General features: G+C 37.6%; 3 protein-coding genes across 6 annotated transcripts; all 3 read left to right on the plus strand.

The window, feature by feature from the left end:
• Positions 1-5,341: 5,341 nt before the first annotated feature.
• LOC112197797 (zinc finger protein BRUTUS) lies at positions 5,342-12,031 on the plus strand. 3 transcript variants are annotated; one of them, XM_024338651.2, is made up of 14 exons: positions 5,342-5,882; positions 6,120-6,329; positions 6,826-7,020; positions 7,103-7,422; positions 7,881-8,106; positions 8,279-8,447; positions 8,565-9,806; positions 9,942-10,134; positions 10,232-10,453; positions 10,554-10,691; positions 10,830-11,064; positions 11,160-11,219; positions 11,337-11,408; positions 11,499-12,031. In XM_024338651.2, exons 1-14 carry the CDS (start codon positions 5,592-5,594, stop codon positions 11,637-11,639), a joined length of 3,714 nt encoding a protein of 1,237 aa, XP_024194419.1. In that variant the 5' UTR covers positions 5,342-5,591; the 3' UTR covers positions 11,640-12,031. The 3 variants fall into 3 exon arrangements, with proteins under 3 accessions (XP_024194419.1, XP_024194420.1, XP_024194421.1); XM_024338652.2 differs by having other exon boundaries at positions 5,343-5,882; positions 9,957-10,134; XM_024338653.2 differs by having other exon boundaries at positions 5,719-5,913.
• Positions 12,032-14,127: 2,096 nt separating this feature from the next.
• Positions 14,128-18,635, plus strand: LOC112199896 (chaperone protein dnaJ 15). Its single transcript, XM_024340875.2, has 11 exons — positions 14,128-14,620; positions 14,870-14,993; positions 15,578-15,660; positions 15,734-15,845; positions 15,924-16,028; positions 16,156-16,206; positions 16,488-16,577; positions 16,715-16,823; positions 16,934-17,082; positions 17,163-17,216; positions 18,125-18,635. The coding sequence occupies exons 1-11, from the start codon at positions 14,490-14,492 to the stop codon at positions 18,365-18,367; spliced, it is 1,251 nt and encodes a 416-aa protein (XP_024196643.1). The 5' UTR covers positions 14,128-14,489; the 3' UTR covers positions 18,368-18,635.
• A 217-nt stretch (positions 18,636-18,852) lies between these two features.
• On the plus strand, positions 18,853-21,249 carry LOC112200105 (chaperone protein dnaJ 15). Of its 2 annotated transcripts, XM_040518855.1 has the most exons (11): positions 18,853-19,009; positions 19,110-19,167; positions 19,245-19,327; positions 19,410-19,521; positions 19,603-19,707; positions 19,797-19,850; positions 20,103-20,192; positions 20,268-20,358; positions 20,456-20,604; positions 20,726-20,779; positions 20,860-21,249. In XM_040518855.1, the coding sequence occupies exons 2-11, from the start codon at positions 19,150-19,152 to the stop codon at positions 20,920-20,922; spliced, it is 819 nt and encodes a 272-aa protein (XP_040374789.1). In that variant the 5' UTR covers positions 18,853-19,009; positions 19,110-19,149; the 3' UTR covers positions 20,923-21,249. The 2 variants fall into 2 exon arrangements, with proteins under 2 accessions (XP_040374789.1, XP_024196890.1); XM_024341122.2 differs by having other exon boundaries at positions 18,853-19,167.
• Positions 21,250-23,782: the final 2,533 nt, after the last annotated feature.

The raw sequence follows: 23,782 nt of genomic DNA on the forward strand, positions 1-23,782 counted from the left end.
AGATCTGTTACCCTTTTCCGGGCATTCATTGGCATAGTGCCCTTCAGCTTTACACAACCAACATCTGCAAGCTTTCTTGCTAGGTTGTTTATGCTGCTGAGTATTCTTCTTTTTCTTGAAGAATTTCTTTTTTGGATTTTCATCCTGTTGCTTCTTGTAATTGGAGCTTTTCTTGAATCTCCAATTCTTTTTCTGATTACTCTTTTGAATTTTTTCGAGTAATATTTTTCTTTTTTCTTCTTTCTGTGGAATTTGGATTCATGACATCCCCAGTTTGTGGGCATATCCAGTATTCCGTAACAGAAATTTTCAACTCCTTTGAGTTGCTTCTTGGCCATCTTAGCTCTAAGATTGGCTTTGCATTGCTCCTTCAGTAGTTGCCGGATTCTGTCGGCAATTCCTCCAACTGAAAATCGTTCAATTGGTTTCTCAGCTATGCTTTCTCTCACAGCTGTTCTCCATGGTTCAGGGAGCTTTCTGTGCAACAGATTAACTAGATCAGTATTCTCTAGTTCACCAATTGTACAGTAATATTCCTGAAATTCATTCAGGTATTCTTCGAAGTATCTCATGTCACAGATCTTGAGAGCATAGATATTCGACTTTGCCGTTTCTTTGGCTTTCTCACTCAGATTTGAGAGATCTCCACAGAATTGATCGTACAGGGGTACTGCAAAATCATACGGAGACTTTGAATTTTTTATCTCTTCAAGCCAGTCTCTTCCTCTGGTAGTTTCCTTGAAAGATAGGTAGTACTTTTTTGCTACTCCAGTGAGAGTAGTTTCATAGTACACCTGCAAATCTGGTGCTTCAAATTTTCCAAGGGTCAGTGCAGAAGCCATCATCAGGCTATCTACCCATTGGTCAATGGTTTTTCTTTTGTCTAGACTCTTGTCTAGATTCAACCAGATGCCATAGTTCGTGATCGGAACTCTTGGCAGATTGTCCTCGGGGACGAATCTTTGAGAATTTCTTTCTCCTTTTTTACCCGTGGGGGCTTTCTGAACTGGGAGTTTCATTTCCCTTGTTTCTTTTTTATGAAAGTTCTGGAGCTTCCTCCTTCTTCCATTTCAACATCTTGGTAAGGAAAGACTTTTCTTGTCTTTCTGCATTTGAATTCTTTCATTTCCTCGATTAGTTTTTCTAATCGTTCAGGACTTTCACAATTCTCAGCTTCTTTGTAAAGATCAGAGAGCTTTTTAGCTCTGAGCATATGGACTGGTCTGCATAGATCAGCTTCCAGATCTTCTTCTGATATTGGTTCTTCAACAGTGGGTTTTGTACTACTGACACCGGCTTCTCTGGTGCTGTAGCTTCTTCTCAGAAGACTGCTGTTTATCCTGATGTTTTCAGGACAGACATCACTTTTCCTGTGATCTTCAAAGTTGAGGCTGATTTCTCCAGTGCGTCTACTCTCGTAGATCTTTGCTTTTGCTCTTTCCGGCAGCTTTTTTGGACCGGACAGTTTCCATTCAAGAGGAAAAGTTACTTCATTCCAAGCAACCTTATGAATTTGCTGTGAATGGTTTTTCTGGCTGGTGAGGAATCCAGTAGTGAGACCAGGGATGTTGGAGATCCTTGTCTTTGGTTCCACTGTGGTGCTCATCAGTTTATAGTACACTCTGTATACTATTGCCAATTCTTGCATTTCTTCTTTCATTGAGATCCCGTCTGTCTTGACTCTCAGTCTGAGGCAGTGGGCTGCATCCTTCAAGCTGGTTGAAAAGTTGGGGAAGCAGTTGAAATATGCTACTTGGTTGCATAGTGATGCTTCTAGAGTTCCCAACAGACTAGCTTGGAAGTCTGTCAATCTGTTGTCTTGTAGGACACATAGGACTGAACAGTTGATGCCTTCTCTTGCCAATAGTTTTATGCCGACTTGGACTGCTCCAATGTGCATAAATTGATACTGCTTTGCTTGTGCTCTGGCAACTTCAGCAGGGGTGATCATCAAGAGATCTGTTTCTCCTGTTGTTGAGGGGGTTGTGAATTCAAGTATTTTGAAATGATGGCTGTCCATCAAGTCAAATGTTCCCCGTCGGTAGATCTGTTTGAAATCTAGCTTTGGAATTGAGGAGTTTTTTACCTCATGCTCGATTTCATTGTATTCAAATTCTTCAGAATTTAGGAGTTGAACTCCTTTCTTTTTTCCAAAGATGCTTAACATCTTCATTTCTCTTTTTTCTGTATTTCCCGGGTTTTCATACCGGATACTAGACTGACTAGTAGATGGTTCCAGAAAAATCATGTTAGGAACACGATTTGAGTCTGGTTTTTCTAATGGTTTGAATCCATTAGTCTTCTTTTTTACTGTAGGCAATTTCTTGTCCTTCAGTATAGTTTCCAGCGTTTTTTGCTGTTCTTTGATTTTTCTACTGACACTTGTCAGTCTTTCTTCTTCCGTTTTTGGAAGATCTTTGATATAATCCAGTTTGTTTTCCAATCTTTCTAATTGGTGGATTATAGCAGGTATTGTTTCTAGTGTCGACTGACATCTAGATATTTCTAGTAACATCTTCTGATATTTCTCATCAGAAGCTTTTAGTAGAGAATTTATTTTCTCTAGTAACAATTCGGACATTGTCCCCATTAAGGAGGGGTTCTCCTTTGAGCCTTTTACAAGCTCTGATACCAGTGAGGTGCGGATCTAACCAATGCTCAAATAATTCAGAGGTTTTTGTTCCTCTTCCAGAACATATAGGAGATTTTCTATCTCTTCTTCTATTTTATAGATTCTAGTCTGAAGTCTATAAATAATATCCCAGTAATTGGGAGATTCTCTATCAAGGCTGTCCCGATAGGTTTTTAATTTTCTCAGTTTTTCTCTCTCTTTCTGCAGTTCTTTAGTAGTATGTTTGCATATAGCAACAAGCTCAAGTCTGTCTACAATTGAAATTATGAATAGTAAATTGTACTGTTTACCTTTCGAATTAGAGGATGACTGTCAGCTTCATACATATATTCAAATGAAACAAACTCTGATGGGCCCACCACGTTTCTAAAACAACATATATAAATTTATGAAAGAGACATATGCAGATGCAGACTCTAACAGACCAAAACAACAAAGGGGTACTAATGGTAGGGATTTTGAAAAGACGGGTAGGTAGGAAAGAAAGTGAGAAAAAGTTGTGTAAAAGAGAACAAAAATAATACACTGGGGTGTATGAGAAGTATTTTCCCAAATTTGGGGTGTATGAGCATTAACCCTATATTAAACTAACAAATTGATAGTTTTCAAATCTCTTACAAACCATTTCAGTCAAAATTCGCATTCAAGCAAGTATGTAATACATAAAAGAAAAATTTTCATAGTTAGGCGAACTATTACTAACATGCTGGTGAGCTGTGATCTGTTAGTAAGTTATAACTTCAATATTGTAAATATCATAGATTCGATTCTCACCGACATATGTAAGAGTGGGGGTGGGCTAAGGGTTAAAAAAAAAAGGCGAACTATTTCAAACATAAGTCGAGTGAGTATACAGTTGTAGTGAAACCCGCCACTTCTTAAAGAGTAAAAAAAAAAAATTAATGTTATAGAATTAAAACCAACATAACTCAAATAATCATGATCGACAGATACAAACTAGGCACATCAAGCTATTGTCAATGGAGTCAATTAGGATAACAGGATTGCTGGCTAGAGCCCCACGTGGCCATGCCCACATATTTGAATTAGCTATATCTGTTGGAGAGAAAAAATCTCACATTATAAAACTAACAAAAGATAATATAACTTATAAATTGATGGATCGCACGACCTAATTGCACCGATATCTTTTGTGATTAAAACTCAACACCTAATAAGTGGTTGAGTTGGGACCAAATTAGTAAATGATAGGTCACGGGCCACGCTTGTCACTGTTTAACCACTTATCCCCAAACCCAATAGTTATTGCTATGACCTAGCCGCACTGCTAGGGTTTACTCGTTGGCCTATTGTCCTTGATAAAATTTCCAAACCTATGGCTGCTGCCTCAATTTTCTTCTTCTCCGGCGCGTCGTTTGTTAATCTGGGGCACGCTGCTGGTCGTGTTTTTATGTCTTTCTTTCTTATTTGTAGTTTTGGTGGAGGTTTGATGGATCCGAGTATGGATCTGACTTTGGGTCATGCTGATTTGGGTGTTGGAGGTACTGAGGACTACCAAATAGATCCTTGGAGGTGGAGGGGGTGTCTGCCCTCTGGTTTTCACGACGCTATCATTCTAGGGAGGCGGCCTTGGTTTTTGTCTTCTGATGCTTGTCTCGGAGACGAAGATGCTAAGGTTGGTTGCTGGGTTGTCGGCGGGAGAAGGCGATGCATAATCCATGACGGAAGTCAGCAGGTCAGTGGACATGGTGTCGACGGGGGTAGCTACAGGTTTCTGGCAGCTTCCATTGATGCACAATCTAGATCTGGATTCAACTGGGTCCTTTGGGCCTGCTGGGTTTTGAACTTCAGTTGGGTTTCACCGAAGAAGAAGAAGGTTGGGCATCCCAAAGGGAGCAAGCAGGATGTGAAAAAGCTGCGTAAATATAAGCGTCGGGGAAAAGCTTTGAGTTTTGACTCAAACCTTGAAGATTCTGATCCTGACAGGGTCCGTGAACAGGCTATAGTGCTAGAGGGGGCGAATGGGACTACTCATTCGTCAGCGTCTACTGCTGTGGAGGGATCGGTGGAATGTGATGGCTCACATTCTACCAATGTTTTAGTTTAATTCTGTTTTGGGTCGCAAAAATTAGTGCCTTAGTTGGAATCCTTTTATATAAGCTTCGAGGTTTCTTGGTTTTTGTTAGAATAAAGGTGCGTAAATTTACCAAAAGGTGGGTGTACTCGGGATTTTTTGGGATTTTATTATTCTAGAATAAGGTTTCATGAGGTTCTAAGGAACGATTATTTCTGTCGACTTCAAAGGGGTGTTTCGTTTTTGTATTGCTTGCTGAATTATAATGAAAGGGCTGACATATTTCCATAAAAAAAAAAATTAAAAAAAAACCACTTATCCCATTCATTCTTCAAATCAGTATGTAATATCTACGGTGTTAATTTAATCAGCTAACTAATAGATAATGGCTCACAGATAAAAGAAGAAGAAGAAGATAAATACCTACTGGTCACTTTCACTCATCACAATTCCCCGTAAAGGTCCACCTCGGCAGCCTGATACCGGATTCTTCGTGACTGAGTGGATGCTTTCGTCGTCGTAAAACGACAAAAATGACCGTGGTGGAGGCTACACATGCGTGGAAAGCACGTGTACTACTCATAAAGCCAGAGCCATTAGCCAAGCCGTGGTTAGTACACCGTGGTCAGCCACCGACACGTGGACAACTAGAAAATGCCCCTTCCCTTATCTAAAGCAAAGCAAAAAAAGGAAAGCAGAGCCTTTTGCCCCCCTCCCTCCCTCCTCGTAGAAGCACACACATACCACACTCCGCACAACCAAACAAACCTCCCTGCTTCGATAATGTAAATGTATCCATTTTGGTGACCAAACCAGATTGCCCCAAATAATCCTGCTCTCCCTTAGGGTTTATGGAAATCTGAATCTGAAATCACATTTCCAATTTGAGCACTCTCTTCTTCTTGTTTATATTTACATATAAATATGGCGGCACCATTTCCAGGCGGTGGAGGAGGTGTCGCGGTAATGGCTGGTCCGTTAACTCCGCTCGATCCGTCTCCGTCCAAGACTTGCCTGAAGCACTCGCCGCACAAGTCTCCGATTCTCATCTTCTTGCTGTTTCACAAGGCTATTCGCTCCGAGCTCGACGGCCTCCACTGTGCCGCCATGGCCTTCGCCACCGGCCGAGCCGCCGGCGCCGGAATCGAGCCGCTGCTGGAGCGCTACCACTTTCTTCGCGCCATCTATAAGCACCACTGCAATGCGGAGGACGAGGTGCGTTTCCGCTCTCAACATTGTACTGCTGGTAGTGTAATTCTGGCTTTTTCAAATTTGAACTTTTTACAGAATCTGATAACTGTAATTGATTTAGTGTTTTACTTACTTTCGATGCGATTTTTATTCTATTGTGAAGTATCAAATTGAAGTTTATGGATTGCATGAGTGTTATTGGCTTATGAATTATGCAAATTCTCTTTTTGGTTGTAAAGAGTTGTTGTTTGGGCACTGTAGGTCATTTTTCCAGCTCTGGATATTCGTGTGAAGAATGTGGCTCGAACTTACTCCCTCGAGCACGAGGGAGAGAGTGTTATTTTTGATCAGTTATTTGAGCTGCTAAACTCGAATATGCAAAATGAGGAAAGCTACCGGAGAGAGTTGGCTTCTTGTACTGGAGCTCTTCAAACATCAATTAGCCAGCATATGTTCAAGGAAGAGGAACAGGTATTGTTCGAATCACTCATGCATTGATCACTCTACACTGGTCACTCTTTTTTCTGTGAATGCTGAGTTAGATGCAGTCGATATTCAAATTTGATGGATTTTACGAGCATGGTTGATAAGACAAAAAAATATTTACAGCTCTCTCCAGAGTGATTTATTAAATGGCAATAAATTGAAATTTTGGGAGGTTCTGGCATTTTTTGTTTAGTTTTGTTGCAGTAATTATTCCAAGTCATTCCATTCAATCTTTATTGTACTTTATAACTAAGCGAATTCCACTTAGCTGTTCCTAGCTTACCAGAAAGTTAGTCAACTTAACACATTGGAATTTTTCTACTTGTGACACATTAATGCTTTTCTAAGTGGGCCAATTATTATGGTATGCTTCCAGCGTGTTAATAATTTAAAAGGGTTGCAGGAGAAGTTTTTCTTGGGTCGAGACTTTGGTTCCCCAATTGCAGTATCTGGACGTAAGTTTGTTCTTTGAATTTTGCAGGTCTTCCCATTGCTTATTGAGAAGTTTTCATGTGAAGAACAGGCATCGTTGGTCTGGCAGTTTCTGTGTAGTATTCCTGTTAACATGATGGCAGAATTTCTTCCCTGGCTCTCGTCTTCCATATCATGTGATGAACGTCAGGATATGCACAAGTACTTGAGCAAGGTAATACCAGAAGAGAAGCTTCTGCAGCAGGTGAGGGTTCCTTTTCATGGGTTATCATTTTAGGATGGTTATTTAGAAATATTACGTTGACATCAAGTTTTATCATGCGAAGGTTGTATTTTCCTGGATGGAAGGGGTAAAAGCTTCTGCTTGCAAAGATAAATCCAAGGGTCAATTTCAAGATTCTGGAAAGAAGGACCAGTGCACATGTCAGTCTTCCAAGACTTGTAAAAGGAAACGCATGGAGCTAAAATCTGAACATTCGAATTTAAATCCTATAGATGAAATGTTACTTTGGCATAATGCTATAAAAAGAGAATTGAACGACATAGCAGAGGCAGCCAGGAAGATACAACTTTCCGGTGATTTTTCTGATTTTTCAGCATTCAACAAGAGGTTGCAATTTATTGCAGAAGTTTGCATTTTTCATAGGTATGTTATTTACATATTTTCTTTCCTCTCCAAGTGTTTTCCTTTTAGCAGACATCGACATACTTCTAATTTGAGGTGTCTGATTCAAGTAATAGTATTCTCATCCTTGTGAATAGGAGCGATTAGAAGGGAATCAGTCTGTAAACTGCGTATACTGTGAATGCTTGGATCAATATTTTTTTTTTCATTAAATAAATGTTAAATTCAATGAATTATGTAAGTTCTCTTGTGTATGTTGTAGTATCTTTAATTTTTAACTGATTGATTCTCTGCCTTGCCTTTTCTTTGAGCCTTCCTGGGTTCTATGCAATCGGAGTATCTGTTTGGGCTTATATCTATGAAGGAGCACCAACTATAAATACTGAATGAAGATGTGTAGGAATAACATGCCATTTATACTGAGCATCTTATGATACCGTGCATCTTATGATGTGAATTTCTCTTGCCTCTGACTGCAGCATTGCTGAGGACAAAGTTATATTCCCTGCTCTGGATGCTGAACTCAATTTTGCTCAGGAGCATAAAGATGAAGAAATTCAGTTTGACGAGCTTAGGCGCCTCATGGAAAGCATCCAGAGGGCAGGAGCTGAATCATCTACTTCTGAATTTTATACGAATTTGTGCTCTCACGCTGATCAGATAATAGATAGCATACTGAAACACTTCCAGAGTGAGGAACTTCAGGTGAGTACTGATTCTATTTCCAATATGAGTAGGAGCTGAGCTTGCCTATGGTATAGGGTTTCTTGACATCATAAGAGGATATCTGTTAAAAGACATCATTTGGGACTGTTGGATTGTCATTCTGATCAACATTTATTCTGCTCAGAAGCCATCTTATTTCTTGCATTTCTAGGTGCTTCCACTTGCCCGAAAGCATTTTAGCCCCAGAAGACAACGAGAACTTCTGTATCAAAGCTTATGTATGATGCCATTGAAGCTGATTGAATGTGTCTTACCATGGTTGGTAGGATCACTTAGTGATGAAGAAGCAAGTTCCTTCCTTCAGAACATTTATATAGCAGGTTTATTATCTGTTAACTTATTATTATTGTCCTTGCTTTCAACAAACTGTGTGGTCTGCATACCATTTTCATTTCTCTTTTATATTTAGTCTGACTTGCAGAGTCATCTAAATGCAGCTCCAGCATCAGATTCAGCATTGGTCACTCTTTTTTCTGGTTGGGCATGCAAAGGTCGTTCTAAGAACATTTGCTTTTCTTCAAGTGCAATTGGTTGTTGTTCTGCAACAACATTGACTGAAAGTGAAAAAGTGAGTAGCGAGAAACCATTCTGTTCGTGCACCTCTATGTTTTCCACTAAGCAAAGGCCTCTGTGCATATCAACAGATGGAGAAGATGATAATCAAAGGCCATCCAAGTGTGAAAGTTTGGCGTCAACTGTGGAAACTATAGCAGGGCAGCCTATAGACAATGGAAATACCCTTCATATATCTTGCAATAACCAGACATGCTGTGTCCCGGGGTTGGGAGTAAATGACAGTAACTTGGGAGTGGGTTCTCTAGCTGCAGTAAAATCTCTTCGTGCCTTAACTTTTAATCCTTCAGCTCCTTCACTCAACTCTAGTCTTTTCAATTGGGAAACAGATTTCAGCTCTGAAGATACTAGTACTGGAACACGACCTATTGATAACATATTTAAATTCCATAAAGCTATACGTAAAGACTTGGAGTATTTAGATATTGAATCGGGAAAGCTTAATGATTGTAATGAGACTTTTATCAGGCATTTTTCTGGTAGGTTTCGTTTGTTATGGGGTCTATATAGAGCTCATAGTAATGCAGAGGATGATATTGTGTTCCCAGCGTTGGAATCGAAAGAGACTCTTCATAATGTTAGCCATTCTTACACACTGGATCACAAGCAGGAAGAGAAACTGTTTGAGGATATTTTTTCAGTTCTTTCTGAGCTTGCGCAACTTAGCGAGTTCATGAGCATTAGAAATATGTCTGCTGATTCAGGACGAAGTAATTATGATTCTTTCGAGCATAGTGATTCTTTGAGAAAGTACAATGAGCTAGCTACAAAGCTTCAGGGGATGTGCAAATCCATTAGAGTGACATTGGATCAACATGTTTTCCGTGAAGAACTCGAGTTGTGGCCATTGTTTGATAAACATTTTTCTGTGGAAGAACAAGATAAAATTGTTGGCAGGATAATTGGTACTACAGGTGCAGAGGTTCTCCAATCAATGCTGCCATGGGTAACTGCTGCTCTTACTCAGGAAGAACAGAATAAATTGATGGACACATGGAAGCAGGCGACCAAAAATACCATGTTCAGTGAATGGCTTGACGAATGGTGGGATGGAACTCGTGTTGAATCTTCACATACAGAGACACCAGAAACTTGTACTTCTGTAGGTCAGTATAATACTATTGTGACTGCTGCATTACATTGTTCCTTAAAAAGATTCCTTATCTATATATAGACTGTGTATATGTGACAAAGGTAGAGTTGTTGCTCTCGAGATCCATAACATTCTAATTGGGTAATAGATTTTTCATCTACAGTTTCAGATGCGGATGCATATGCTAGCTTGGAACAGAGTGATGAAACATTCAAACCTGGATGGAAAGATATATTTCGGATGAATCAGAATGAGCTTGAATCAGAAATAAGAAAGGTTGCTCGAGATTCAACTCTTGATCCAAGAAGAAAAGCATATCTTATTCAAAATCTAATGACTAGGTATGCTCATGTCTTAAGCATTTCTTGAACTTTTTCTTCTATGATTTAGATCAATGTTCCAATTTACTTGTTCTGATCATGTAATGGGTCATGGTAGTCGCTGGATAGCTTCTCAGCAGAAATCACCTCAAGCAGGTGCTGTTGAAGGTTCAAATGGTGAGGATTTGCTTGGATATGCACCGTCATTTCATGATTCAGAGAAAGAATTGTTTGGCTGTAAGCATTACAAAAGAAATTGTAAAGTCCGCGCCAGTTGCTGCGGAAAACTATTTACATGCAGGTTCTGCCATGATGAAGTGAGCGACCACTCAATGGATAGGTAGCTTCATGCTGTACTCTTGAATCGTTTCTATTGATAGGGCATGCTATGCTGATTATGAATTTATGAGTGGAAATTGACTGTTTATGCTGATATGCAGGAAGGCTACATCTGAAATGATGTGTATGCGCTGCTTGAAGATTCAGCCTGTGGGACCAGTCTGCACAACATCTTCCTGTGGTGGATTCTTGATGGCAAAGTACTACTGTAACATTTGCAAATTTTTTGATGATGAAAGGTACAACTTCGTCAGAACTTCCATTCTCCTTGTTTTCAGCATTTTGTTACCTAAGCTATATGAATGCCAACTTTGTTGGTGGGCAAATCTGGATTTGGTCAAAAAGATTGATTTCTAACCATATCTTGTTTCTATCAGGACGGTTTATCATTGTCCTTCCTGCAATTTATGCCGTGTTGGGAAGGGACTTGGTGTCGACTTCTTTCATTGCATGACATGCAATTGTTGCCTGGGGATAAAGTTACTAGACCACAAATGTAGGGAGAAGGGCCTAGAAATAAACTGTCCCATCTGCTGCGACTTTTTATTTACATCAAGTGCAACTGTGAGATCCCTTCCTTGTGGCCATTACATGCATTCAGCTTGCTTCCAGGTTTGTGCTTTTGTTCAAAAATGATCTACAAGTCAGGAACAGTAGGCGTGGTGAAAGATTGATATGTAATTCTGTTACCTTATTCATTGTCTCAGGCATACACTTGTAGTCACTACATTTGCCCAATCTGCAGCAAATCTTTGGGAGATATGGCGGTAATGATATATTGGAATTACCCACCCTACTTATTCCCTTGTGCACACCTGGTATCAGAATCTCTTTATGATGGTCAGTAGAAGTTTGATCCAATCTTTTATTCCTTCAACTTGTAGGTTTACTTTGGCATGCTTGATGCACTACTGGCTTCTGAGGAACTCCCAGAAGAATACAGGGATCGCTGTCAGGTAAACAAACTGTCCCGACTGCTTTTATCCCTGATTTTTTGTATCCTTATCTTCATTGACTGAGAAGTGATTATTTTTGGTTTTCTCCAGGACATTCTCTGCAATGACTGTGATAAGAAGGGGACAGCGCCGTTCCACTGGCTGTACCATAAGTGTGGCTCTTGTGGATCCTATAACACGAAGGTAATCAGGGTTGATTCGAGCAACCACTGCTTAACATCAGGCAACTAAGATGGCATTTCATATGGACTTCCCACTTTACCAGTTCTCAAGTTTCATCTGCCTATGTGTATATACAGTTTCCTTTAGGCACCACACTCCTTTGTAAATTGCACTCAGCCACGCACCCTGTACTATAGCTTATTCAGTTTTCCTAATTTTCATTTTCATACCCCTGAAAAAATAATGGAAGGTTTTATTACATTTCAGCGCGGGTATGATATATCGTCAAACCTTTGTAGTGTGTACTTCCTCTGATAAATGCAATGAGGTGTTGAGGTCATGAATTTGTATCTCTCCCGAGTCTAAAGAGGCTCCCGCGCTTATTTTTGGGATTGTAAACACACTTGGGATCCAATCGTGCCTTCGTGGCGTCACATTCGACAATAAATTGGGATTTTCTACTCTATATTGTCAAGCTGGTGGCTTTCAAAATTAGACCATTGTATCGAATAAGAAAGTATAAAAAGTAGGTGACAATCTTGAATGCATGGATATATAAGCTTGATTCCAAGTTTGGGATGAATTAAGCATCGCGGATCAGCTAAGTGATGAGTGAGGGTTTGCATCAGACTGTCATCCTTAAATCATACATGAAACCTTCCAAGATGACAAAAATAAAAAAATCAGGATGAGTTTCTTTTGTCTGGGGTGAGTCCTCATTTCTATTCAACTAACCTTCATTCTCAACATTCCTTTTTTACGTATTTAGTTTAGGTCTGGCAAATTGAACTAAACATAATTTTGAGTCACTATTTTTTTATTTAATATTTACATTTAAATAGGTGCGGCTATTTCTACCCTATCATTTTCTTTGTTCACCTAGTTGCTCATTACACCCAACTTATGTAACCCATTTCTATTTCCAAGAATATCCTTATATGACATATCCAATTAAAAGAGAATTTTTTTAATGAAAATCTCACATTTAATTTATGCCAATAAAAAAAAACTATAATATATTAAAGTTTCCTAACAAAATCATAATCTAATTTACTTCCATTTTTTTTAATTTTTTCTTTCTACTTCAATGTTCATCTATTTCAATCTATATCAAAATATTAGTTAGTTAACAACTATGAGCAATGAAGAAAATATTGAGATTTTTCTTGCGTGTTTTAAATTTTTACTTTCAGTGTTCACAAAAGGTATTGCAAAGATTTTGATGTAGTTAACACTAATGATTTTGTGAATTAAATAACGAATTCATGATGAAGAAGTAATAAAAAGACAAAAAATTAGTAATAAATGCAAATTTGGGTGGAGAAGATGAAGATTAATGTTATCCAATGAGAAATTAAATAATTTATTGGTTATTTATTTATTTTTCTTTTACAAATTTAGATTTTAGAAAATTAATGTACTTAGTAGTCATTTTACACTTGGATAATATAGTCTTTTAATAATTCAAATGCTTGTATGATGAACTAATAAAATGGTAGGGTGGTAATAGATGCACCCATTTTAAATCCACACCCCTAATCACTTAATACACATCCCTATTATTTTATATTTCAAATTAGATTTTGTAGGTGGATTGACCAAAACAGACATCTATGCATTAGAAAAAAAAAATAGTCATATTTTGCTTATATATTTATGTATAAATAGTTAGATAAACACAACAAATTTCTATACATGGCCTCCTAATTTAGTACAAGAATAAAGTTAGAAACTATCTAATTTAATTTTTTCTTAAATAAATTGTAATTAAATGAGGTTAGAAGCCATAATATTTAGAATTGCAAAATCAATGGTATTAAATGTTTTTAAAATGGATCGTTTTACTCCCATTTTTTTAGTTAATTTCCTTTTCTTTCTTTTGTCTAAGAGATACGATTAATCCATTTATTTTCTAATATAAAACATCACGGGTGAAAAAACTTTGTAATTGTTAATCTGTTTGGCCCATCTAATGACAATTTTGTAGTTCCACTATTGTAGAGAAATTAGTGATATAGTTTTGGTTAAATGTTCAACTCATAATTTTATACTTGATCAACCTCGTGTTTGGTGGATGAGAACTCAAATAATATAAAACCTATTTATATGCATCTATTTAAAGGGAACAATAATAAATTTTTATGGATTTTTGAATAAGTAACACAAGTAATCAATATGATCATTTACAAAACATCAATATACTAGAATATACTAATCATATTAAATAGTAGCCTTAATATGGTCAAATAATATGATATTTTATGATTTTTGAGATTTATGATATTTTAGATACTTTGGATTGTGTATTTAGTAGAATATTAAAATGAGAAATTAAATAGGTCGTGTATTAAGTATGTAGTGTGTATTTAAAACTTTATCCATTTCAAAAATAAATAAATTTCATTTAAAAAAAAATAATAATAATTTTTTCTCATACATTTTCCCCATTCCATTTCTCCAAAAAAAAAAATTCATTTACGGCTTTACCTAGAAGTCACGATCCCCACTGCGTTAAGAAGAACCCTTTAAGAAGGCAAAAAAAATAAAAATAAAAAAATAAATAAAAATTAAAAATGGAAAAGGAAAAGGAAAAAGAAAAAGAAGAGAGCGTTTTGGGATTTCAATCTCCAATTCCAGCTCAAGTCTCTGCGTAATTGAAACCCCTCAACCCTTTTTCCTTTTCCGATCAATTCCCCAATTTCGCCGATAGATTTCAAACCTTTCCGTCTCCTCCGACTTGTTTATTACAAATTTCTCATTGTATCACTCCTCTCCGTTTTCCGAGATTTGAAAAGGAGAGAGAGAGCGCGATCCAACGAAGCTTTGAATTCCGGTCCCTCGGTGATTACAGAGCAGGGATTGCTTTTGTAAAATAGAGAAGCTTCGTTTTGGGAGAGTGAGAAACAGAGAAAGAGAGAGATGGGCTCGGGTTCGAAACTGGAAGGCACATCAGCTTTGCCTATACGGCGAGACCCCTACGAAGTCTTGTGCGTTTCTAGGGATTCATCTGATCAGGAAATCAAAACCGCCTACCGGAAACTCGCTCTCAAGTAGGTTCAATTTCGGAGTTTTTTCGTCTTCGAAATTCATTCATTTCATTGTCTTAGGTAAATTAGTGGTTTGCTTTGTGTAAATTCTTGTTAGGTTTTGTTAATTGTTAGTGTTATGCTTTGGGAAGGCTAAGTTTCAAGTGAAATGGCCAGAAGTATGGTAGTCAATTTATTTAGTGGAGTAATTATGATGCTAGTCTTGGACATGGTTTCAGATGCAATATTGTTTTGAACCAAATTATGGATTAGGTATCATCCAGACAAGAATACGAACAATCCGGAAGCGGCAGAACAGTTCAAGGAGGTTGCGTTTTCGTATGGCATTTTATCTGACCCGGAGAAGAGGAGGCAGTATGACAATGCTGGATTTGAGGTGATTTTCTTCTTTTGTTCACTCTCGCAGTGTTTTGTTTTATAGCCGAGTTTGTATGTGCCTGCTCGAATGTAAGATTGTAAGTTGTTAGGTTTGGCTTGAATGAAGAATCATCTAGTTTATTGACTTGGAATCATATGTTATGGAGATACCTGGATTTATTCAAATAGACCTGGAGTGGCTAATTTAGAATCCAAACTGTAGTAGCATTCCACCATCTTATGGCCAAAGTATTGCATGTTACATTTGTGCTACTGCATAGACTATTGAAATGATTCTGTTTGGCTCAGGATATCTCTGTTATTACGACAATCAACCAGGCCAGGTGAGGCATCTTTACTTTCCTTAGATGGAAAATAGGAAGAAAAAAAAAATTGTATAAATGAGACCATCATCGGTGGTTAATATCCTAAATGTCCTAGTGCGTTGCTATTATGTTTATCAACCACTTTACAAATCACATGATCACACCCCAGAATCTTTGACTTGCCACCATCCCTCCTTGTTTAGGCATTACTATCCTTATCCATTTGTTTTATGTCCTGGAGCATTCCAATTGTTAACGGTTCTGTTTTGCTTTCCAGGCTATTGATGCTGAGGGCATGGACATGGAAATTGACTTGTCAAATCTTGGAACTGTCAATACAATGTTTGCAGCTCTATTCAGGTAATATTATTAGACAGAATTTTGTGGTTAGTATCATTTTGTCTTTTTGATAGTTTATATTATTTCTTTATAGCAAGTTGGGTGTCCCTATCAAGACTACAATTTCAGCTAATGTGCTTGAAGAAGCTCTAAATGGTACTGTTACAGTTAGACCTCTCCCAATTGGAACATCAGTTAGTGGAAAGGTGATTCTGGCTTTGTATCATAGTGCAACAGTACTAATTTTGGTGTATCACTTTTACTTATTTTGTGATTTTCTGCAGGTGGAGAAACAATGTGCCCACTTTTTTGGTGTAACAATCAATGAGCAACAAGCCGACGCAGGGATTGTAGTAAGAGTTACTTCAACTGCACAAAGCAAATTTAAGGTACATACATTTGCATAATGTTCTTCTAAAAAATTGACCCCTTTTTTAAACTATGAAGTATCCTTGTTGTTATTAATAATTACTAGTTCAATGCTAACATTTGCTATCTAATTGTTGTAATTTCCAGTTACTTTATTTTGAGCAAGATGCCAATGCTGGCTATGGTTTGGCCTTACAGGTACTGTATGATATTCTCTAATGATTCTTCATCTTACTTTATTATATAACTGTATGAGTGCTCTTATTTTCATATTCGACACCTTTTTCACATTTTTGAAATCAGGGAGTGAAATCCCCTGAAATTATTCAAATATAAAGATCAAACCTTCCTTGTGTTCTTTATAGAGTGATGATGATATACATGCAGACACATAGCTTTGATGGTTCTATTAATTACCAAACCTCTCTTGAACTACTTGCGAAAAGTTATTGCCTAACCAGCTTCTATTCCCTTTACAGGAAGATAGTGAAAAAACCGGCAAAATAACATCTGCAGGAATGTATTTTCTGCATTTTCAAGTATACAGAATGGATTCAACTTTGAATGCGGTATGCAAGTATTCTTAATATTTGTCTTTTTAAACTTTGTTCACCACTGTTTTTGGGTGGGGTTGAGGGAATGTTCTTTGAGTAGATTTCCAATTTTTGACCGAAAATGATGATGTATCCCTGTGGTGATGGTGTAGTTGGCTATGGCAAAGGATCCTGAAGCTGCTTTTTTTAAGAGGTTGGAAGGTCTTCAACCCTGCGAGGTCTCAGAGCTAAAAGCTGGCACACATATATTCGCTGTTTATGGTATGAACTTTAATTTGCTCCCTTTATTCTTTTGCTTCTTCCATGGCTTCCTAGTTCCTCCATGATACATTGCTTATCTTGATTACTAACATGCACTGTGATTTCTTCAGGAGATAATTTTTTCAAGACTGCTACGTATACAATTGAGGCACTTTGTGTGGGGTCATATGAGGATACGACACACAAGCTTAGAGAGATTGAGGCTCAAATATTAAGAAAGAGAAATGAGCTTCGCCAATTTGAGACCGAGTACAGGAAGGTATGGATCCTAACTTTTTTAGCTGGGCTTGTAATAGGATTTGGTCATATTGTTAATTATCTCGATTTTATCTTATGTAGGCATTGGCACGCTTTCAAGAAGTGACAAATAGATACACCCAGGAAAAGCAATCTGTAAGTTCTGTTTACTGCTCTCGTATTCAGTAACACGGTATAAACCTTGGATGCATATACCCACACTCATTAATTAATAAACAATTCCATGTAATGGTGTTCATGAGCTTTGATGTATTGTTATGTTATTTTCTTTTTCAAGTCTTGCTTCTAAATTTGATGATTTACAGTAGAAGGTATTTATTTCCTTTAACAAAAACATCCCTGAGTTTGACCCTCCATTGATTATGTGGGATATGAGTTTGGGGTCTCAATTTCGATATAAGCAACAACTCCCTAAACTGTGGGAAATGCCTAACAGCCTTTTGTCAATCCAATCAATCAAATACCAGCATTCATTTGACTTGCACTTGACATTCACGACAACAGAATCAAGAATCATATATTAGTGAATAAGTTGGCACAAAAGAAAAATGAAGGCTTTCATCGTCTGTGAACATGATTCATGTGTGGAAGCATAAAGCTAGCTATTTTGAAAGATATGTAGAGTGTGAACGGTCATGGGTGAAGGCAATGGCTTGGGGTCTTAGTAGAGGTGGGAAGAGGAGGATGGTAGTTTTTTGGAAAGGGCCTAATGGGTGAGGTGGAGTGTGCAGCATTAGTTGGCTTGAGCTCTTCTGCAGCAGTAATTCTAGGATGTGTGATGAACTCTGCAGACATAAAAGCTACTGGATGTTTCCTATAGTTAAGGTTGCATAAGTTGATGGACAACTTAGACACTAGGGTCGTAGTTCAGCGATCCAGGTTTAAACTGTGGAGGATTCTTCTTCTGCATTGCTGTTAGAATGTTAGATGATGGTAGATAGTGTAGTAGAGATATTCTTCTGTACTTTTTTATCGAAACATTTTATTATCTGAAGCTTCCCTTTTTTGTTTCATTAATTGGACATTGTGATTTTAATATGCAGGTAGATGAGCTGCTGAAACAACGAGACAGTATTCATTCATCTTTCACTGTCACCAGGACAGCCAACAATGCTGTGGGTAGTAGTGGTGTAAGCAATGGAAGTAGTAGTAGCAAAACTCTTGGCGAAGATTCAAAGGCAGAGAGCCCAATGGAGGATGGAGGCTCAGATGGGAAGGATAAGTCAGCTAAAAAGAAATGGTTCAATCTTAACCTCAAAGGATCGGCATCAGATAAAAAGCTTTGATTAGGGGTCTGGATAATCTTTTTTTTTTTTTCCTCATTATTTGAGACTTTTAATATATCCAATTTATGCAAATGCTTGCGCCTACTCGCACAGAGGCCTCTTGTATTTCTTTGAATTTTTTCTCTTATAGGTTACCCGCTGTATGTTTTTATATGCTTCCGTAAAACATGGCCATTAGAAAATGCATCTGTATAAATATCATGACACTCATGTTTGTCAGAGTTATCCTTCATTTTCTTGTAGCAATACAAACAAATTTAGTTTTGAAGCTGTTAAAATATGTCAGTTTTACTTTCGATCAGTGTCATGGATTTTTTTTCACTTGATAGTTGCTACTCATAATATTGTATCGAGCAACATGGCCCATTTAAACAAGCTCGACATTGAGCAATACAGACAGGCCCATGAGCAACGTGGCGGCCCAAATTGGATAAAGAACGATAAAAGCCCAACAATGGAGAGTAACGCGGGTAAAACGGAAACGGACTACTGATCTCCACCATCTCATCCCTAAAACCCTACGCGCCATAATCCTCAGAGGCAACTCACTCCTCACTTTTTCTCGGAGCTCAGTGACTCGCCGAAACTCTTCGGCCGGCACCGGAAACAGCCCCCAACGAAAGCGATTCATCAAAAGTAAAGGTTAAGTTCATCTTCTTCAACCCGTGGTAAAAACGACGTGTAAAGTCTGCATATGAATCACGAAATCGTTACAGTCCTTAAGATTTTGTTCTTGCTTTAGATTAAGGTTGAAGAAGTAGAAAGCAATTTCGGCACTGGATATGAAGACCGACGATATGGTAAAGGCATTTCCGTCCTTAATTTTTATTTTTGTTTTCTTTATTCTGGAGAATTTTAATTTTTTTTTTTTGGTGAGGCTATTGATGCAGAACGCAAGGATATAGAAGTTGATTTGTCGAAATTAGGAGCTGTCCATACAATGTTTGCAGCTTTATTCTGGTAATATATTAGATATAGTTTGATATGCTTTCTGTGTTTAGAGTCATTTCATGTTTTGATATTTCGTTTTATGTCTTTATAGCAAATTGGTTGCTCCTATAAAGACTATAATTTCCCGCAATGTACTCGAAGAAACTCAGGATGGTAATGCTGCCGTTAGACCTCTCCCACTTGGAACATCAGTTAGTGGAAAGGTAATTCAAGTTTTGTATTGGAATGCCGCAAGGTACTGATCCTGGGGTGCCTAATTTTGTGATTTCCGTGATTCTCTGCAGGTGAAGAAACAATGTGCCCACTATTTTGGTGTAACCATAAATGAGCAACAAGCCAAGTTGGGGATTGTGGTGCGAGTTACTTCGTTTGGAAGAAATAGATTTAAGGTGCATAATATTTGCTGCCATACTCAATTTTTCTGCCTTGTTGCTAGTGCAATACTGACATTCGCTCATCACATTGTTGTCATTTCCAGTTGCTTTATCTTGAGCAAGATGCCAATAATGCTGCTTATCACTTGGTCTCACAGGTACGATATATATCCTCCATGTCAATTCATTTGTATAACCTTGCAACTGGTCCATTTGCTTTAGAATTTGACACCTCTTTCATATGTTTGAAATTGGTTGGAGTTGTTACCTGCAGTTATTTGAAAACTATTGTTTGCATAACCAGCTTAGGTGTTAATTGGTATTGTGTTCTTTTTGTGAATATCAGTTATTTTCTGACATGTGACTTTTGCAAACTAGTCAATTTAATATTGATTGTCCTCCCTGTACAGGAAGATAGTAAGATGATATGCAATGTACCATCTGCAGGGATGTATTTTTTGCATTTTCAAGTATATAGAATGGATTCAACTTTGAACGCGGTATGCACATTTTTTATTTTTTTTATTTTGTTTACCACTTTCGTGGTGATTTAGTAGATTTACTGTTTATTGTAGGCTCCAGCTGCATTTTTTAAAAGTTTGGAAGGTGTTCACCCTTGTGAGGTCTCACAACTAAAAGCTGGTACTCATATATTCGCTGTTTATGGTACGAACAACTTTAATTTGAGTTCCTCCATGGCATAATATTGCTGCTTACCCATATCTCTTTTACTATCTTACACTACTTAGACTGATTTCTTCAGGAGATAATTTTTACAAGAAAACTCCCTATAAAATCGAGGCACTTTGTGCGGAGTCATCCAATGATAAAGCACATAGACTTAGAGAAGTAGAGGCTCAGATTTTAAAAAAGAGAGATGAACTTCACGAATTTGAGACACAGTTCAGGGAGGTATTCATCGTTGATCTTCGCGTGCTTTCTAGTTGTGGTCGGCTAAATTGATTTGGATTTTGTGACTCCTGATGTTTATTTTCTACAAGAGTTCACTTTATTTCATTAATATTCTCTGTAGGCTTTGGCAGACTTTCAAGAAGTGACAAACAGATACCCCCTCGAAAAACAATCTGTAAGTTTGAGTTCGACATGAAAATTCTGTATGCAAATAGTGTCTAATTATGAGCTTTGTTATTTGTACTTCCTGTTCAGGTAGATGAGCTGCTGAAACAACGAGACAATATCTATTCTTCTTACACTGTGAGGAACAATTAGAAAAGTCCTGGTGAAGATTCAAAGGTTGAGAAGCCAAGATCATGAAGATAAGTCATCGTAAAAGGCTTCAATCAGAAAGGGCAAAAAAAAAGGTTGAAAAACTGGGTAAACCATGCTGAAGTATAAATTGGCTAGTGCTTCACTAGATACCTAATTTTGTCTGTTGTCCCATTCAATGTTACCAGGTTGGGAAAGTAGGAGGACTGTAGTCTTTTCTTTTCTTTTTCTTTTTTTTTTTTTTCAGGAGAAGGAAAAAAATATTAGGTCCACAAAATTTTTGTATAGTTCGGTCACATATACATCTAAATAAATTGTTTTTGAAATTAATTTTTTTTTTCTTTCTGATACACACACCAGGAAAATTGTTCGTATATCTTCTCTAGCGACTCTGTTAATCTGTTTTGTACACAAGTCGGATTAGTTCGAAAACTGATCAGGTGACAAAAAAGGAATTAAGAGATTGGCGGGAGCCCAGTCATGGCTGGCCCTGTGCCATATAGAATGGCCTACTAGGCCTAGTTGTTGGAGAGTCTCCTCCTTGAAGCTTGATATAAAATTGCTCCAAATTCAATCAACTAATTAACAACCATAGAAAATGGTTGCTTCCTTAAAATATGGACCTGACCATCTTAGGTTATCTGCTTTGGGACTAGATTGCCAAACCATAACACCTCAGGAGGCATCTATTAAAAGCAAAGCTGGATTTTTGAACACTATTTTATGTCAACCCAAACTTTGTCTTGACCTGTGTTTGAAGTTTATGTATCCTTCATTTAGACAGATGAGAAACCACTTTGGACGTTCCCAAGGGATAAGTTCTTCGTGGCATTTTTATATCTTGGGGTTGGGTTTTTAAAAACCAAAGAGACGAGCAAATCATGTAGAATTTAGATTAGGAAATGCTAAAACTCCTTATCAAAGACAAAGTCCCACATGTGCCTAAAAATGGGTTCATATTATATGTAACTGACTAAAGTCCTAACTTATGCTAGATTGAAGATTCCCATGTTCAGGAACAGTAGGTTCTGAATCTTTTATCACATTTTCTTAACATGTGGTGGCCCCTAAGGTTGAGGCGGGGGAGAATTCAGTGCACCGACATGCACTTGCATCGATATAAATGGATTGTTAGATTATATTAAAGGGGCTGTGACCACTTACCCAATTATAACAAAAAAATTGCCCACTTGCTCCACTAAGAGTTTTTTACTCCCATCTACCCAATTTAAATGCAAATGACATTTTTACCCCCAAACTAATTTAAAAATTACAAAATTCTCTCTCTCTCTCTCTCTCTCTCTCTCTCTCTCTCTCTCTCTCTCTCTCTCTCTCTCTCTCTCTCTCTCTCTCTCTCTCTCTCTCTCTCTCTCTCTCTCTCTCTCTCTCTCCGCCGTTCCTTCACTCACAGTCAAGCAAGACCAAAACTGACCCGCCGGAGAAGTCAATTAACCCTTACAGCAACCGCAACGTCGTCACCACCGAGTTCTCGGGTTTCGATTATGAGCGGGATGTCGTCCGGGTTCTGGGGTTTGGGATCTGCAGTCGGTGTCGTCGCCGCAGGGTTGGGATCTGCGTCCGGCTTGATTTCTTTTTCTTTTTTTTGGGTAAATTTGGCAGAAGAATGAAAAAAAAAAAGTTTTATTGAGTAGTTATACATGTCTATTGTGGGGCAATAATAAGATTATTGAGAGGCAATAATATGAATATTGGGGGGCAATAATATGCATATAAATTGATCAATTGTGCTTGTAGTGTATTCATTTTGGTTTTGGGAGTTTATGCAATTCACTGGAGGGTAATAATATGATTATTTGAGGCAATAATATGAGTATTGGGGGGCAGTAATATGGTTACTGGGGGGCAATAATATGATTAGTGGGGGTTAATAATATGGTTACTGGGTATTATTAGGGAGCAATAAATTCAGACGCTGGAATCCGGTTAACAGTCCGGTCACCGGATTCCGGTCATCGTTTGTCGGATTCCGGTCACCGGTCGCTGGATTCTGGTCACCGGTCACAGGATTCCGATCACCGATGGCCAAAGTCCGCGGCAGACCACTGGCCACCGGAGCATAGCAAGGTGGAGGATGACTTTTCTTTCTAAGTGAGAAAAAAAGGAGAGGGCAAAAAAGACCAAAAAATAAATAAAAAGAATAAAAAAAAAAGAAGAATCAATTGGGTAAAGGGGAAATAATCTCTTAGAGTGTTTTGGGTAAATGGGGTTAAAAAACTGTTAGTGGAGCAAGTGGGCAAATTTTAAGCTAAAATTGGGTAAATGAGCATCTCCCGATTCTCCCCTACATTAAATACACTCTTAGGTTATTAATAAAAATATTAATTATAAATATTAAGGGTTGAGATCATCTTATAAGTGATGGGTCATTTGCACCATCGGTGCATAGAATAATTTCCAGGTTGAGGCAAATAAAACTCTTTTCATTCTCCTCTTCTTCTTCTCTTAGCAAAAATGTTGTAGCAAACCACATAATATATGTTAGTGCACTAATGTATCAACAAAAATATTTGATGTATTATATCAGACCTAGAATTTGGAGAACATAAGGTGAATAATAAAAATTAACCAAAAAACTTATACTCTAATTCGTAATTTATAATACTAAATATCAAATTACTTTATTTTTAAGGTGAAAAGAAAAAGAAAAGTAAAAAACTATAAATTAAAAGTATTTTTAGCAATGCTAGCCATTTTTGAGTCAAATTTGAGCTAAAATAGCTAAAAAGTTATTTTAGCTAGCCATTTTAGAATTACGTCTGCATCAATGCTCTCTATTTTAGCTAGTTTTGAATTTATATTATTTTTTAGATGAAGATTAAATAGTTTAAATGTATTTATAAAT

This window comes from Rosa chinensis, chromosome 4 (genome assembly GCF_002994745.2).
Source record: "Rosa chinensis cultivar Old Blush chromosome 4, RchiOBHm-V2, whole genome shotgun sequence".
NCBI classification, from domain to species: Eukaryota; Viridiplantae; Streptophyta; class Magnoliopsida; order Rosales; family Rosaceae; genus Rosa; species Rosa chinensis.

What these genes read in the sequence shown, in the direction of transcription:
- LOC112200105 (XM_024341122.2), top strand. An exon ending in TTGGAAGAAATAGATTTAAG is followed by an intron (nt 19,708 to 19,796) that starts GTGCATAATATT and finishes TGTCATTTCCAG; the next exon opens with TTGCTTTATCTTGAGCAAGA. An exon ending in CTTATCACTTGGTCTCACAG is followed by an intron (nt 19,851 to 20,102) that starts GTACGATATATA and finishes CTCCCTGTACAG; the next exon opens with GAAGATAGTAAGATGATATG.
- LOC112197797 (XM_024338651.2), top strand. Translation starts at nt 5,592, where the DNA reads ATGGCGGCACCATTTCCAGGCGGTGGAGGAGGTGTCGCGGTAATGGCT. An exon ending in AAATTTTTTGATGATGAAAG is followed by an intron (nt 10,692 to 10,829) that starts GTACAACTTCGT and finishes TGTTTCTATCAG; the next exon opens with GACGGTTTATCATTGTCCTT. An exon ending in AATCTTTGGGAGATATGGCG is followed by an intron (nt 11,220 to 11,336) that starts GTAATGATATAT and finishes TTCAACTTGTAG; the next exon opens with GTTTACTTTGGCATGCTTGA.
- LOC112199896 (XM_024340875.2), top strand. Translation starts at nt 14,490, where the DNA reads ATGGGCTCGGGTTCGAAACTGGAAGGCACATCAGCTTTGCCTATACGG. An exon ending in TGGATTCAACTTTGAATGCG is followed by an intron (nt 16,578 to 16,714) that starts GTATGCAAGTAT and finishes GTGATGGTGTAG; the next exon opens with TTGGCTATGGCAAAGGATCC. An exon ending in ACATATATTCGCTGTTTATG is followed by an intron (nt 16,824 to 16,933) that starts GTATGAACTTTA and finishes TGATTTCTTCAG; the next exon opens with GAGATAATTTTTTCAAGACT.